We start from the raw sequence: 18,292 nt of genomic DNA, 5'->3' as shown, positions 1-18,292 counted from the left end.
CTTGATAACAATCTACAACAAATGATTAACCAATTAGTAAAAACAGTTATTAATCGTTATATCATACTTTTATCTCTCTGCCTCAATGGGTCTCCATCGTATTTCAAATTTTATCTGAAAGCATAACTTCTCCCCTCGTTTGTGTGTCTTGGATCGGATTTTCAAAAGCATCCAGTTTTGATCTAATTCTGATGACACTGAAGACAATGGGAGAACCATTGACTTCTTTATGGGCACAGTTAGATCAATCCACCCCTTAATTTTTCTTTTTTTCTGCTACTATTTTATATTGAATTCTCCCATTGCGTTATTTAACTAAAAACAATTCACTTTAGTAAGTACTTGGTTCCTGATTCTACAAACAAGACTACTCACATACAAAGTTACTCGAGTACTTAAATGTTTGCAGGATCAGGACCTCATTTAGTAATTTACATGGTGAAATATACTATGACTATATGGACAAATTTTTCCTCTGTTGAAGATAACCAAAAATACATAATCTCAGTGTTAGCCTTATATGCTTATCTCATGGAATTAATTTTAATTTTCAAAGGCCATCCAAAGCATACGTAAACTACTTATTTACAGATTTTTGTTTTGTAAATTAAAAAAGGTTGAATTAGGTACACTTTCATTTTCAAATGCTACTAATTACCACAAATTTCTCAATCAGGTTTCCTTATGCACCGGTCTTTGTAGTAGAAGAAAAATAGAACAGCAAATAAAATCTTGATAATCAAAAAACAGCATTCCAAGGAAGCACAAACGTCTACATTAGAATAGATTTTTGAGCTGTTTTATGTAAATATTGTAATGAGTATGAGGATAACTCTCCAAATAACTTTTAATATAAAATGCATATGCACCTGCTTTTAATACTCTGTGCTCTTGCACTTGGAGACTGTTTTATCAAAGCATTTCTTATAGCATTATAGCAAGTGATTATATTCTGCGTGATGCGTCAATTGATGATCATTATGATTACACATTTATCTCCATCCCAAATAAATTATCACAATCAAATCTCTTCAGTATTAAGAACAATTTTATAGTGCAAGGGCTGTGATTGAAATTATTGGACTGTATTCTGTGGCAGAGGGCCCCAGAGTATGAAATTTCCACAAAAGCCCCCTCACAGACAATTCTCCACATTGTCCAGTCAGGGTAGGATTTACCTCAGAATAGGCCAACGGGCCCATTCTGAAATCTGGTAGATACCAGAGGACTGGTGAGAGGACACCACCATCTGGGCAGGGGTCTTGTGCCTCTGCAGCAACTCTGTACCCTGACAAATCCCTTTTCCTTGGCAGCAGGGCTCCATTGGAGTCTTAATACCAGGGACTTCTCTGGCAATGCAACTTCTGGAAAGGAGACTGCATACAGAAGATAATACAGCCCCAGATTGCAACATATTTTATGGAGAACCTCTGCAGGACCATAGGGGAGATGTGCATCCTTGCCCGGGGTCTTGGTTAGCACCCCAGTCACTGCCCTCTCCCACAATGCAGATCCCTGGGATCAGCGGAGGCAGCTTTCCCCCATTCTGTATGTGGATCTGAAGGTAATGATCTGGGCTTTAGGATTCTGGAATGGCCTACACAGTCTGCCACTTGGATGGGCTCAATGTATTGTCTGCTGAATTAAGACCTAGGAATTTAGATTTTCCTATTCATGGGATCAACACATAATCCACAGATTTTGTTTTGAGTTGCAGAGAAGCATTCAATACATCATAAACCTTGGGATATTGTAGCATTTATAAGATATCAGTGCTATGATATTGGCAAATTTGGCACAGTCATTACTCAGGAAAAATTCCCACTAACCCTATGTTAATCAGGACTAGGACCTTGGATGCTGTAGTTATAAGCTAGCTATAGTCTAGAAAACTTGGAGGTTTATAAAAGACATGGTCATTAAAACTTGCAATGAATATAAATTTCCAGCAGATAGAGCCTAGTGTCTGTATTTTTACAGAAGTGATACTGAATAATTACCTATAGTACACTATCAGGGCCTGATCCTGCATTTCTTACGGAGACAAACCTCCGACAAATCAATACGGCTTTTGCCTCAGTAAGGACAGCAAGGACCTTAGTCTACACTTGGAGCTGGGGATGTGATTCCCAGCTTGCGTAGACATACTTGCTCCAGCTCTCATTGAGCTAGCGCACTAAAATGAGTAGTGTAGCCATGGTAGCACAGGCAGAGGAGAATGATGGCATGGACTAGCCACAAGCAAAAACCTGCCTGAACCCCACGGGTACATATTAAGGGCAGCTAGACGATGCCCAGGTTACCCCAGCTACCTTACTATTTTTAGAGCGCTAACTCAATGAGAGCTAATGCGAGTATGTCTACTCGAGCTGGAAATCACCCCCCCAGCTCCAAGTGCAGATGTAGCCTGTGCGTTAGTCTAACCCAAGAACTGACTGTAAGAATGACACCGTGGGGTTCTATATTCTTTGTGTTTCATTGATTTCCATATCAAACTTTTCAGGTCCTGGTTGAGGAAAGCATTTCTGTTCAGGAAAGGTGCTTAGGCATGTGCTTAACTTAAAGCACATATTTAAGAGGCTAGGGATAGCTTAGTGGTTTGAGCATTGGCCTGCTAAACCCAGGGTTGTGAGTTCAATCCTTGAGGGAGCCACTTAGGGATCTAGGGCAAAATCAGTACTTGGTCCTGCTAGTGAAGGCAGCGGGCTGGACTCGATGACCTTTCAAGGTCCCTTCCAGTTCTAGGAGATAGGATATCTCCAATTGCTTTTCTGAACTGAGGCCTTTGTTTGTAAGTAAAGACATATTTTCTAACTGCTAGCCCTACAGACTCACCTGGACACACAACTGGGTTCTTTCCATCTTGCGGATACCCACTAGCAACATAGGATATACCGGCCATATTAACATCTCAACTACATCTGGAAGCCCCATTGTCTACACTCACACTTATGCATCCCTAGGCATCCTCCTTAGCCTTACATGGATTTTCAAAGGTATGACTGATGGAGATAATGGGGCCGTGCAAGGTGAAGGTATATCTAAGGGGATAATTTGGACTGCAAAGCCTATACTACTAGTGATGATGTGCAAGATGGAAAGAACCCAGTTAGTCAGAGCCCAGGGTCAATTATTGAGGCTGGAAGTTGGAAAAATACATCTTGTAACTTACTGAGCAAACTTGATAAAGAAATCAGCTAAACACAAGAATGCAGAACTCTGCTATGGCATTTTTATAGTGTCACTTTTTAAGATAAAACCACACTTCATTAAGTCTTAAATTTAGAGCCAGAAATTTCCATTTCAGAATTTCCTCAAGACTGCATACAGCTCAGGTTTGCAAAGCTGAAAATAAACCAATGGCTGTTGTTACTAGCATTATAGTCAGGTAGATGTATTAGCAAATTATTAGGGGCTTTTGTTATTTTGTTTTAATTCCCTCCGATTTAGTAGCTTTTTCCTCAGATACAAAAAAATATATACATACATTCTAGTTTGTCTTCAGGTCTTCCTCTTTCAAGCAGAGACAAATAGCAAACAATGTCTTTCAACTGGATTACATCTGGTACATGTAAATTGGCAGGAGCAGCAGGTCGTGATGTAGTGTTACCTTTATTAATTCTCAAACCTGGAAATAATACATATGCTTTGTTATCTTTATCAACTACATAAATAGAGAATCAAAACCAGGATTCTTGCATATAATTATAGTCCTTAAAGACATAATGGGGTTTAATTAATATTTAGATAAATAGATCAATTGACAGTTGAAACATCTACAGTTCTATTTCACATTTACCCCAAAAAGCAGAATTAAGATAGTGTTACAGGTCTCGCAAAAGAGAACTAAAACAATAAAATACACAGGTAAAAAACAAAACACTTCCCTGCAACAGGAAACAAAGAAAGGAATTCTGGGACTCACTGGGTTTCTTTCCATTTAGGGTGATCTGTTTTCATTTGACTGTGCAGTAGTTTTTGTTGAATACCCTTATTTCACTTAGTGGATATGTTACTGTTTCCCCCCCCCGTGCTGTCACAATCCAGCCCAAATTTGCCTCCATTCCAGCAGCCCTGTAGAAGCTCCATGGGCCTCCTAAATTATGTAGCTTCACAAGCTGCTCCCTATTCAAAGATGCTTGTTGCCATATAATGCTCTTTCATGCCACCTAAATTTGTACCCTTGCCAGTGGCAGAGTCATACATGTGTCAGAGCAACAAATAATTAAACTGTCAAAATCCCTGCCACTAGATATTATGAAAATAAATATCCCAGTTTTAATAATAATAATTGAAATACTTATGCGTCAAACTAGTGCTGATACATTTGTAAGATACACATTTCAGCACTGTCAATCCTCATGCTTCAATCTGGAAGTTAGTTGGACTATTCCCAGGGATGTGTGAGTACTTGCAGGATCAAGCCCTAAGTTAAGATGCAAACAACAGGAGGACATGACAGCACAGAGAGGAATCGTTAAAGTTTCTGATTAAGGGGGTTTATTATGTCTCTCACTGACCTTGGCAATGTTAAAGGAGAATCTTAACAAAAGGATTAACTGTTCTTAAACACTTTGTGCAATTCATTCAGAACAGGTTCTTCACTGATAAGCTGCGTACATAATTTCTCTCACACCCATTTTTTTGGCTAAAACAATTACTGTAGCCAATGGAAACAGAATCTTCTATGTTCATCTCACAAATTGTATTCCATGCTTATTTCAATGGCATTATTGGAGTGAGTAAGGTGAGAAGGATTTGTCTTTCAGCAAATAGAATTTGGGCATGCAGAAGCAATTAATTTAAATCAAGTTTACATCCAGCACATTTTTTATGCAGATAGTAAGAAAGATTAAGACAACTAAAATAAATAAAAGGGTGTTTAGAAGGCAGTGTGCGCCCAAATATAAATGCCAGGAGCGCCTCAGCACTAAATATGGATTTACCTCTGAATTATTTTAAGTTATTCTATATGGGAAAACCAGTACTTCCCAATAGTGCCAGGGTCTTTCCTTATGACAAGTCTGCAAATATAACAAATGGAAATCATTAGACTAAAAAACATGTTTTAAAATTAACTCTAAAGTAACTCCTTCCTCTGAGTCTCTCGGTATCTGCCTTCTAGAATCCAAACATCATCTAAAATCTAACATCTATGGGGTAAGGAAAGTCTTGCTAGTTGCGTTTTATACCAACACCTGAAAATGTTGGCATTTAATGAACAACAAAATAATTTCACATAGCAGATGGCCAAGTTCAAAAGAAAAAAAAGAAACCAAAGAGCAAAGATCAGAAAACTATAATATATACATGGTAATTAAGGCCTTGTTCTTGCAATTGAATCTGTTCTTGAGAGTGAAGTGAATCTGGGCCCTGCAGAGATGCAGGTGTTTCTCCCATGCAGAGCTAGTTGCAGGACAGGGACCTAAACTGATAAGATTAAAAGGCTTAAGTGCTAATAAATGCCTATAAAATTAAATTGTCATAAAATATTCAACAAAAAGATGTTAAATCTTATCTAGTAAGGAACAACAACATATTTTTCAGCAAGTGAAGTCCATTCTTTTCTTGGTTGAAAGTACTCTGCCATTCCTTGGAGAACTAATTGAAAAGTTTACTTAGTTATATTTAAAAGAAACTACCTAAATAACATGGCAAAAAAACCCAAATATATTGTGCAAACAGCTATTTAACACTATCATGTGTTACATGGGGATGAATTTTGAAGCATGAAAGGTAAAATATAACCTTGTATTCGGTCCAGAGAACTAAAAGGAACTAAAATACTGGATCCTATTCTGCACACATACACATATCCCTCACTCCCACTGAAATCAGAGGGAACATGGCATCTGTATCGCAAAGTAGAATTTAGCCCATTGTCAAGTCAAAGGTATACGAAAGCAAAGGCATTTCTCAGTAAGTTGAGAAGAGCCAATGCTCATTTTCAGGGCAGCAGCTTGCCTGACATAAGGACCAGTTTCTCTTCAGGCCGCTAAGGGAGAATACAATTTATAAACAGATGTGATGGGGGCACTTGTAGAGAGCAACTCATCACACAACTGTCTCTGGCAACATTTGTCAATTATCCTCCCCTCTAGCTCCTACAAGTCTGCTCAGTTTCCAGATGAGTTTCAAATGCATTTGAAATATTTTCTCTACTTTTGCAAATCCTTGTCCTACACTAGTTACAAAACGTCTGGATAGCATAACATAAAATTATTCAAGTCCTTTGTGTGGACTTGTGCCTTTTGCAGCTTTTTACATTAAAATTTACAACCATCAAGTTATTTCATGTTGCATGTTACCTATTATAAATGCTGTTACTATGTAAAATCATATATATCAGTCAGAGATTATGTAGTTTAATTGCAGTCCCAAATTACCCATAAATCTAATTGAGGTCAATGGAATTATCTAACTGAATGTTTTTTTCACCACAGCATTTGTATTAGGCATAATATCATTGACTTCACTGTGAGTTTGAACAGTATTATAACAGTCCCCTTGGCATCATATTGAATCCAAAAAACTTAACTCAATAGAGTGAGAATGAAATTGTCTCATAATGAGTGGATAATAAGGATTTTATTGAGAGAAAATGGTCTCATGATGCTAAAGACCTGAATGGTAGAGTGAAGGGGGAAATATTTTATATAGTACTGTTACAATAAAAACCACACACATACAATAAAAACAAGCTAAGGATACACTGGCAGAAATAATACTGAAATTCATTTCTTCTTACATCAGATAACATTGTTTTAAAAGAGGCTGTGTGTTTTAACGGGGGAGAGGAGGGAGGGAGTGTTGCAAAGTAAAGGAAATTCCATATGCACCATTCCAAGGCAGAAGTTAGTCAAATCTAAAATTGATCTAAAAAGGTCTATATCCTTTCCATTTATTCATTCATTCAGTGCTTAAACTGGGAAGATGCATGTTTCATGGGATAACAGACTCAAGAAAAAATAAATATATACATAAATAGAGCTGAGTTGCTAAGGGGCTCACCTCAAACACTGTTTTACCAAACCTGCTAATCCTAGATTATGATAAATACCCCACCACCGCCACCTTTCACAGACCACTTTAAGCACAGCGTGTAGTGGTTTGAGATACATAACCATAGACAACACCAAATGTGATTAAAAATATTTTTAAATAAATTATTGTGAAATGAACAAATGTCGCTATCTAAAGATTTGCAACTCCCCTCCCCCCCAACAAAACAAAAGAAAACAAGCAAATGAATACACAGATGATGCCTATTAAAAAGTCGGCCCCTACTAAATTGCTAAGTCTGAACAGGAATAAGGATGGGAGAGGCGATACATGTGGGGCTATGTGCCCCTCTCACCCAGATTTACTGCTTGGCTTGGACTGAGCATGCTCAGTAACACTGCTGAAGCTGGCTGCCCTCATTCTGCCCCCCCCCACCACCATCGGCAGGCACGGGCCATCTCTGTAGTATCTATGATACCACATGGTGATAACTATTTGGTAACTGTTGATTTTTAGTGGCTACTACCAAAGGTGTATTTGCAGCTCACACTAGCCACTGTGAAAACATCAACAAAAAAAATAAGCTTAATAGAAAAAGCAATAAAACTGTGCTTCAGACACATTATTGGCTAGAGAAACTAACAGGGCAGCAGAAGAAACCCTATTCAGCTGAATATGTATAGCATCCAAAATGACTATTAAAGAAAATCATTTATAAAGGACAGATTTAGAAAAGCATAGTAGTAAAACAGTGAGCACTGTCGTATTATGCACAATTATCATTGTAAAGTGTAAAGCAAAAATCAGCATGTAAAGAATTATGCCTCTAAAGCTTTAGAAAACTTGGTAAATAAACACAAAATAATTGTATAAATAATAATAGCCTGAAAGCGTATTTTGAAATTGAAAAAAATATAATTTTAAATTGTTTAATAATTATTCTTATTTACTTGTAATACAGCAGCAACTAGAGGCCCCAATCAAGATTAGGGCCCTATTGTACTATGCACTGTATAAACACAATTAGAAAAAACCCATCATCAAAGAGCTTACAATTTAAGTAGACAAGACGAAGGGAAGGAGGGGAAATAGCAGTAGAGAGAAGGGCAAGTCACTTCACTTCACAAGACTACATAGAATGCCAGTGGCAGAGTTGGGAATAGAACCTAGATGTGATGCCCTGTCGCTGGACCACAGTGCCTTTATTATAGGCCTTATTTTCAAATTATGCTTCATATTTTTAATTCTCACACCCTACCCTTTCAAGGTACGTTTTATCTCAATTTTACAACTTGAAAAACCTAGGTTGTTAAAGTCAATTTTTTAAAAAAGTCCATTAAATTTGGGTGTTTCGATTTCTGGGTGCCCTGCTTGGGAGACCAATGACCTGATTTTAGACGGATGTTCATCAGCAGCTCACAATGACTGAAAATTATGGTCCAAGTCAGTATCGGAGCTGAGATTAGAATAAAGGCATTCTTACTCTTTTGCACAATCCACTAGATCATGCTCCCTATTGCTTGGCATGTTGAGCAGGTCTAGTTGACAAGGTGATTAAAATACTAACTGTTTTCAGCTACTTGTCTACACTAGCGCTGCTACTGGTGGAGCTTTATAAAAAGATAGCAATAAGGGAAGGTATCTCAGCGTATTCAATGCCTATGAAAGTATATGTATAAAATACTGTGTTTAAAATAAGCTGGTGATGGTAGTATAAAAATATTCTGTACAACCTAGGACAATAGAATAGTAACATGTATGTACAGAGTAATAGACATGAATGGCTATTAACTAAGCAATTATATCTTTAAAGCCAGAGATCATAAAGCAAAGAGGCAAAAACAACCACTGGAGATTAAAAAAAAAGGTGAAAAATATTTTATTCAGTGTATGTACAGTAGTGAACAAAGTATATTACCCACTATAGGAACTACCAAATAGGTAGATTTAACAAAAAACAAGTCAATCTCTGTAGGCAAGATATAAAAATTCCTTTCAAAACTCAATAATTGCTGCTGCTTACCAAGATAACTGTGGGTAAGCGGAAGTTGTTTCCTTGGTAATCAGCACGTTTGTTTTCTGATTCATTCCCTGATGCTAGAAACCGGCATTGTCCCAACCACACAGGAAGAAAGACCAGAGGCAATGGATGTGGTCTAATTAGGTTGCAATGTATTCATTTAACATACTTGGGAATATGTGGCAATAAATTGTACAATGCAGGTCATCATTTCCTTAATTGTTTCTATCTATTTGGGAAGTTGCTGTCAGCTCTCCTGCTTCACAACCTGGACCCAGCCAGCCCGTTTCTGGGACCCAACCACCCTGCCCTTGTATGAGGGATTAGGAGCCCCAACCCACCTTTTTTAGGCTTTCTTAGGGGGTGCCTCCCCCGAAATCCACTTCCAACTCCTATTTATCAGGGAACTGTATCCCCTCTGTAATGACTACCTGCACTGGGCACCTGCCACACCTGTTACCTACTAAGTTGCAACATCTTGACCTTACCTCCTTACCTAACTCACTAGGTCACCGACCTATTGTGGGAAAGTCAAAAAAACCTCACTCTGGTTCAGTCAATCTGGTGGTCAGGTAAAAATTCCTTCTCAGTCCTCCCCAAAAAGGCAACTAGCGCAAGCACAGGGAAGATCATAAAATCTGGTTCTATTCTGATCCCTGGGTGGGGAAAGGGTGATTCTGGTCAGTGATTGAGAGAGTTCCAGAATGCAGGGGTATAAATACCATCCCCTTTCCCAACGTGGGGATGGGTCAGTGCCTCTCCCTAGTCCAGCCACTTCCTGTTCCCCCCTTGGCTCCAGTCAGGTAAGTCTATCCCCCTTTCCCACTCCCTTGTAATCCAAGAGCAGTAGGAAGCCTTAAAGGTGTCCTGTCCTCTTTTCCTGACACCCAAAGAATCACCACATTTTATAGATTTCAGTGCCAGAAGGGACCATTATGATCATCTAGTCTGACATCCTTCAGAGCACCACACCTAAAATTTCACCAACTGGCTCAAGCACCAAATCCAAAATTTCTGGATGAGCTAGAGAGTATCCTTTATAAAGACATCCAATCCCAAATTAAAGACTCCAAAGTGATAAAGATTCCACCACATCCCTAGGTAAGGAGTTCCAATGGTTAATTACCCTCACATTATTTCTAGTCTAAATTTATCTAGCTTCAGCTTCCAACTATTGGATTTATTATGTCTTTGTCTGCGAGATTACAAAGTTCTCTATCAAAAAGTCTTTTCCCCTAGAGATATTTATAGACCATGACCAAGTCACCTCTTTATCTTCCATTGAATAAACAAAAGTTTGAGCGTCTTTAATCTCTGTAAGGCAGATTGTAAAGACCTCATATCATTCTTGTAGCTCCTTCCTGAACCTTTTCCAATTTGTCATCGTCCATTTTAAAATATGGACACCGGAACTGGACACAGCATTTCAGTAATGGTCTCACTAATGCCATATACTCCTTCCAGCCATTGAATCTCAATTGCTTCCACACTGGGGAATTTGTGATGTTAGAAACCTTAGATTATAACACCACTGTAAAAATCAGGCAGGAGCAAAAGGCTAATCACACAGTAGAAAACTGCTCACACAAGCATTCTGATAAGTATCAATGATGAGACTAAAAGGCACTTAAGATAGCATCATGCTAATGATTAAAATTATATAAACAGGCCCCAACCTTGCATACTCTTACACACATGTAACTTTACTCCCATGAGTAATCCTATTGATTTCAATAAGAATGTGAATAAGTAGTTTCAGGATTGGGGCACTTATTTCTTTCTCCAGGCAGTTATAAGTTCTCAAAGTAATTACCATGTGCACTGAAATATCTCAGGCTTATTTTTACACTCAACCTAATTTTTCTTGCAAAGTTTAGTACAACTCTGTTTTTATTGGGGGTGGGAGTGGATGTTTGCGGTTTTGTTTTATTTATTATACTTTTTTGTTTTTATATATTTTTGAGATGCTCTATCCTCTCTGAGAACTCAATCATATTTAATAAAATTCTGCAAACTGGCAGAAAAACTTCAAACTACTCAATGAGGACAAGGGCCTTATGTTGCTTGAGGAAATGTGGCAGATAAACAGTAACTATAGCTATTTTAAATATCCAATGCAAAGGATGGGTAGGAGCAGCAGCACAACTAGTCAATTACAGGGGAGGGAGTAATTGCAAGGAAGCTTCCAAGCATCAAGCAGGAGTTGTAGGAACCTGCTACAGGAACAGTGGTTTCCTAAGTGGTGTTTAAGTAGCACGGAAAATAGGCAGCAGTGCCACTTAAGATTAGAAATTGAATCGGTTTTAATTTGGCAAAGTTAGTCCACTTGGTGCCTCGGCTGGATGGTGACTGTGGATTAATAAAGTGCAATTATTTAATTTCATTCCTCCTTCACAGCACAGCACAGCATTGAAAAAGAGGTTTAATGGAATACTTCCCCCAATTCTGCAAACACCTGATCACAACATGAGTCCAGGATAAAAGCACAAGTTCTATACACTGCCTAGAACTCTATACTTGTATGGCTCTTAGAAACAAATGTTACTGCTGTACTTTCAAAAACAACAAGGAGTCTGGTGGCACCTTAAAGACTAACAGATTTATTTGGGCATAAGCTTTCGTTCAATTTCCCATGTAGATATTTTTCTTTAAAATAGATCAGTCTTCATTAAATCGGTATTATTTTGATTACTTACCTCCTGGTAGGAGTTGGGGCTTGCTTTTTACTAAGGGGATACAATGGGAGATTTTGTTGCTGAATGATGTAAAGAGATGTTCACTGAAATCATCGGGCAGCTCGGCTTCCAGAAAGGTCTTCATGAACAGTCTGAAACCTTCTAAATCAATTGTCTAAAGTTTAAAAAAAATAAAAATAAAAACACCTTTAACTTCTGGCATTTCAGGATAAATCTAATATTAAATAAATTTTGGTTATTAGTTGAAATAGTAGAAAAACTTTAATAATATACATTTATAAAATATGACAATCACACAGTTTTAACTCACATAACTACATTTTTTTATTAATGTTTCAAAAATTCACAGCCCTTAAAACTCCACCTACAGTATTTGGCCCTGATTCTTATTTACTCTAAGGCTCATTTCTACAAATCTGGTAAATTACATTCACTCCCACTTTATGGCCCCTTTACACTACCAGAATGCTGTAAAGGGGCCTCAGTGTAAACGAGAACCAACCCCTTTGTCTTGAGGACTTCCAATAGCAAAAATTTTCACATGTTGACTATATAGCATTATATAAACAAAAGTTTCCTTGTGTTTTTTGCCATTTAATTTAATTTGTTCTTGTATTCTACAGCAAAGTAAAATGGAGAGACTAATCAGCCCATATTGTTGCTTTCATTTTGGTGATACAGTAATATCAGTTATTAAATGAACAGTAAAAGCTCACAATTACATTTTATCCTACTAAGTAATATAGAGTGACTCTGAGATTAAAGATGGCATGGAACAGATCAAAAGATTTTGAGATATTACAATTACTGTGTCATAACTGTATACTTATCACTGGAGTTACAGTGTTAGGTCAGTGATAATATCAAAAAAGCAGCGTATCATTATTTCTTAAATTAATATAAAGGATAGATGATGTTGCCTACCTTTCTATATCATAAATAAGGCTGCGAGTCTGTCACGGACATCACGGATTCCGTGACTTTCCAGGACCTCCGTGACTTCTACAGCGGCCGATGTGGCTGACCCGGGGGCCAACTGAGCAGCTCGGGCAGCCCCTGGACCAGCCGCATCGACTGCTGCAGGGGCATTCTCGGGCCACTACACCCTCCCTCACCAGCAGCAGGAGGAGTTTGGGTGTGGGAGGGGGCTCGGGGCTGGGGCAGAGGCACGGGACAGGGTGAGGGCTCTGGGCAGCACTTACTTCAGGGGGTTCCCCAGAAGCAGCAACATGTCCTTCCCTCAGCTCCTAGGCAGAGGTGTGGCCAGGCAGCTCTGCGCACTGCCTCTGCCCATAGGCACCACCCCTGCAACTCCCATTGGCCATGATTCCCAGCCAATGGGAGCTGCGGAGCCAGGGCTTGGGGCAGGAGCAGCGCACGGAGCCCCTGGCTGCACCTCTGTCTAGAAGCTGAGGGAGGGACATGTTGCCACTTCTGGGGACCCACACAGAGCTGGGTAGGGAGCCTGCCAGCCCCACCAACACCCCCCAGCAGCAGCAGCAGGGGTCCTGGGCCACATGCTGTCACCCGCTCTCCCAGCAGCAACACCAACTTTTGTCCTCTTCAGTAAGTTTCTGTTGTGCACATTTTTCAACTCTGATTACCTTTTCCAGAGATGAAGAGATCTATGAAGCTTGAAATCTTGCTTTCTTCAACAGAAGTTGGTCCCAAAAAAAATTATTAGCTCACCCACGTTGTATCTCACATATCCTGGGAACAACACAGCTACACTAACTGCAAACAACTTATTCATACCTCTAATATGACTGAAGTCAACAGGACAAATAACCTAAGGACTTTTCACTAAAGTACTGAAGAATCAAGCTATATGTTTGTGTTGTACTTATGTTATATAATGTTACTTTAGTGCTGCAGAAGTCATATGTAAATAATGTAGCATCTGTGGTTTGCAAATCTACTAGCCCCCAAGTAAGTCCCTTCATCACATACTATATTGCTATACATCTGCCAGTAAAACATCCTGCCTCTCATTTCTGAAATAATAAAGGTATAAGCAGACACTGTTGTTTAAAATAAACCACTCTGTATAAATATTTTAAGCAGCAAGGTTCTAGATTTACTATGAACAAATTATGGTGAGCTTGAGGACTAAAATGTACTGCTGAGATGTGGCTATTAAGGATCATTCATTGTTGAGATGTCAACTCCCACCTCTGACTGGCCCAAGATGCCAGCCTCCATTGCCAACCGTTAAATTTTCATATAAGCATCTTTGTGCTTTCTCCCATGTTGCCCCTCATGCTTGGGAGGCTGTGATCACAAGCACACCTGTATTCACACCCTGCACAATGTTGTAATAATCTTTGTATAAAATATGCCTTGTGAGGTATCATTTGAAAACTAATAACTTGCTGGTCAATAATACGATGGTGAAATGTATGTAGCAACATTATATTTAAAGTTATGAAATCCCCCTATATGATGTTATTAGCACACGTCCAAAACCACAAAGCCCTAGAACATAAAAACAGCCATAGTGGGTCAGACCAATGGTCCATCTAGCCCAGTATCCTGTCTTCCGACTGTGGCCAATGCCAGGTGTTTCAGAGGGAACAAACAGAACAGGTAATCATCAAGTGAACTATCTTCCCCAGTCACCCACTCCCAGCTTCTGGCAAAACAGATGCTAGGGGCACTTTTGCCCAGGCAGAAGTTGTTAAACAGATCTATCGTAAACAAAGAAATGTGTATTCATCCCAATTTACATATGAGTAGTAAACAGGGTCCATGAGACAGTAGGATGAGGAAATGGCAGGAAACAAAGCAAAATTTGCATCTCACCAAACACAGGTGGGAAGAAAGAGCATGACGCCTCCTTTACCACTTGACTTTTGCTTTGAGAGAGAAGCTTCAGAAGAATTTACTTCAAAGTTTGACTGGACAATAAGCGAGAGGGGCAGAGAACCCAGAGGTATCTCTAAGAAGAGAAAGGCACCAGCACCTTTGGGCTTCTGGGGGTGAGAAAGGTCATCTTAATCAAAGCCTTGAACCAAAACTTGCTAGATTAAATTTTAGACTTTTAGATGCGTGTTTTCACTTTTATTTGCTGGTAACCATTTCTAACTTTATCTCATACTTGAATTCACTTAAAATCCTATCTTCTTGTGTTAAACTGTTTTATTTTTTTTAATCTAAGGCAATCCAGTGCTGTGTTTAAGCTAAACTGTTTGGTTACTCCAGTTAAAGTAGCAAACTGTTGAATATTGACTCTTTACAGGAGCAAGAACTGTCCAGAAGAGGAATGGACAGTGAAGAACACACAATTTTGGGAAAATTTGGGACTGGGAGTATGTTGGGGTCATCCTGCAAATAGTAACCAAGGCTTGTGCAAGCCGTCATGTGACTGGTGTGTTGCTGGCTGGCTGCTGGACCTGGTCTGCAACTATACACAGACATTCAGGGTGAGACCTGCATGCTGGTAGGCTGTTTGTGCATGGCCCAGGTTGGGAGCTACAACAGTAAAGCATTGTTAGGCACCCACGGTTGTGGGGCAGACAGTGCCACAACCCCTCACAGACCTGGACTCTGCTCCAGAACGGGACAGAGGTGCTCCCTGTAAATATCAACAAAGCAGCTTCACCATCCTCCTTGAAATCCCTCCTCAAATGCCCTGCATAATGGAGCCCCCTGCATAATGGGGCCCATGACAAGGGCTCCTAGGCACTATAACATCATCATCCCGGATGCATGATGTTATTAGCACATGTCCAAAGCCACAAAGCCCTAGAATATAAGAACAGCCATACTGGGTAAGACCAATGGTCCATCTAGCCCAGTATCCTGTCTTCCAACAGTGGCCAATGCCAGGTCAAAACTATTTCCAGGTAACATGAAAATAGTGCAATATAAAAGATACAATAAATACGTATACATACATTAGGCTAGCACCTCAGTTCCAGCTGAGCTCAACTTGTCCCTGGAGCTTCCAGCAGCCTCCAGTGCAACAAAGAGGAATAGTGTAGGGACAGCTATGCCAGCTCTACAGCACTGAAGGACAACTGTACACTAGAGGAATCCTCAGGTAGGGATTTATGCATGGAAGCAGTGCAAATCAGATTTAATGAGGCCAAGAATCTGGCCCATATTATTTACAGTTGCAATAAGGCAGTAAGAAAATCATTACCAGAAAACTAAATTACACTGGACAATAAACATACACAAAGCTCCACCTTGATCCATGCCACATAATATGAAAATAAATTAAAAACTACGTTATATATTGCCCACATTTAAGCTAACTTGTCAGATACTTAAGACATATGCAGTTGTAAGCCAGTTTATCCTCAATGCAAACATATAAGCTTTACACATCTTCATACCAGCATCTTCCAAAGATATTTATCATTACTACAGGTGATTTAAGACCAGCATCCAAACTTTAAATACAGATCTGTGCTTGTCTTGCAATCTTGTACATTCCTACGGTCAATTGAGAGATCTGTTCCTAAGATGTCAGATGCTATTTTCTAGGAAGACTATTTTTATTTGAGGACTAGTGGGCTGACAAATGTCACCTGCACTCTTTTTTCTCCCTCACCAAACTCTAGGGATCCTCCTCCCACTGCGTGCCACCCCAACAGACAAGTGAATTGATAAAGTAGGAGTGTCAGACATACATAGGCACAATTTTCAATTTGTTCTTTTTCTCTTATGTTACTTCTTTCTCTTTTCTTCTAGCTCATCAACTGAACTACTGGTATGTAAAACAACAACTGATAAAAAAATATTCTGTACTGAAATATTATGGGACAACATTTTCAAATGGAAAAGTAAACAGTGCACCCAAAAGTCAGTATGCAGCTGCTGTGCTTACAAAACTAATATTTGCAGACAACTTAGTATCTGATAGGTCTGTGAAACACTAGTGGAAGATTTTCCACAAACCTTTGCACTAACATTTCCATCATTTCCCTTCCTGTGATTTAAAGTACTGAACATTTCAAGGGCTCAATTCATTGTTCAGATACTGGCTTCTCTTATCCACTTCAAGCTCATAATTTCACAGTTTCACCATTTTACAATTTCAAAAAAAACCACAGAGACTTGACAATGTAGACATCTTTGAAAAAAAATTTTGACTTGTGAAGAGATGACAGGGAATTGAAAATACAAAGCACTATGTAGTCACACACATACATGCACACACAACATTATATACAAACATGCAGGAATGGAAGTGTCCATGGTTACATGTATTCTGGTTCCACACACCAGAAGGGCACCAGAACTTGTATTAGGTACTGTGCCCCCAAATTCCCTATGAAGCTGTCTAGCCAGGTGAAAGGGCCAAGCAGGAGCTATCAGAGCATCTATTGCAGCTGTCAGATATTTCTTTTAAGTGGAAGCAGACTGTGGTGCAAATGACAAGTTTTTTGGGGAACTACATAAGGGCTACCCTGAGTTCACTATGAAGGCTGAGATCAGACCTTGAAGGAAGTCCCTCCACAGGGATCCTGACAGAAAGCCTAATATGTGCAGAAAAGGCTACCCATGAGAAAGGTGGTGCTCTCATCCTTACCAACTTGCTTGAAGCTGGACAGGCCTCTGGTGGTTGTAACCATGTGTTCTGAGTTGCTTGCTCATTTTGAATATATATTTGTTAAGAAAGCCAACTTTGTATAATACAGAACTATAAAATTAAAAGGGATGTTCGATTTCATAGGTATTAAAAATCCCTAGCCATTTTCAATCACATTCTCAAGTTACTGATGTGGTAAACAATTCCATTTTCCAGTTCTCTCTGAACAGTATATAAATTATTGATAAAATATGATTTTCCCCTCCCTCTTTTTAAATCTGATGCGTCATTTTATTTTTACTTTATTTTAGTGCTTTCATAACACAAGAGGTTATATAAATAAATATGGAAAGGTAGCATGGTTATACAAAATAATAGGATGTTTCTTCATTATAAAAATTAGTTCAAGAAAAACATCCTTCTTAAAAACCACAAGTTTATAAGGAGCAGCTCCTTTAGGATACATACAGTCATTGGCTCCTCCTTCCTCATTTCTGTAGTACATCCTTCTCCAATATTGAAGACAGAGAAATTAACACATCTTCGCCCATTAACTTCATCACTGGTACCTGCCTGAATATGTGTGGGTCTCTAAGGGCACAACTTCACTGGTAATGTTAAAGCGCTGCTGCAGTAGCGCTTTAACATGGCTTGTGTAATCGTGGCATAGCTCTCCCAGCACTCTAAAAAACCCACCCCCACGAGGGGAATAACTACCAGCGGTGGGAGCGCGGCTTGTCTGTTCCATTTTACTTTTGCTCCTCTCCATGTCTCACAGCACACGGAAGTGTAGAGCTCAGATAAATTTATTGTTCCATTATATGAGGATTTATGCAAGTGACTCCAACTAGTATTAACAAGAGTTAGCCTGACAGAGACTCCTGCACTGAACAGATGCCACAAGGCTCTAATATTCATATAGCTTTAGCTATATCCGGATATTAAGCATACATAACTCCTCCTGACTTAAATGGGATTTCTACATGCAGAACAAGATATGGCCATTAGACAAATTTTGCTCCCCTGTGGAATTTT

General features: G+C 39.2%; 1 protein-coding gene across 4 annotated transcripts in view; it reads right to left on the bottom strand.

Moving 5' to 3' along the window:
• Nucleotides 1-18,292, bottom strand: part of DGKB (diacylglycerol kinase beta) — a 463,387-nt gene that overhangs the window by 367,376 nt on the left and 77,719 nt on the right. For all 4 annotated transcript variants that reach the window (XM_024209048.1, XM_024209050.1, XM_024209049.1 and 1 more), the window contains 2 exons: nt 11,719-11,872; nt 3,488-3,628 (listed from right to left, as the gene is read on the bottom strand). In XM_024209048.1, coding sequence (XP_024064816.1) covers nt 3,488-3,628; nt 11,719-11,872 — 295 coding nt within the window. The remainder of the gene's footprint in view (nt 1-3,487; nt 3,629-11,718; nt 11,873-18,292) is intronic.

Source organism: Terrapene carolina, unplaced genomic scaffold, assembly GCF_002925995.2.
Source record: "Terrapene carolina triunguis isolate 2854851 unplaced genomic scaffold, T_m_triunguis-2.0 Scaffold84, whole genome shotgun sequence".
Taxonomy (NCBI): Eukaryota; Metazoa; Chordata; order Testudines; family Emydidae; genus Terrapene; species Terrapene triunguis.
Note: the sequence above shows the minus strand (reverse complement) of the source record. Positions and strands in the feature narration are given on the sequence as shown.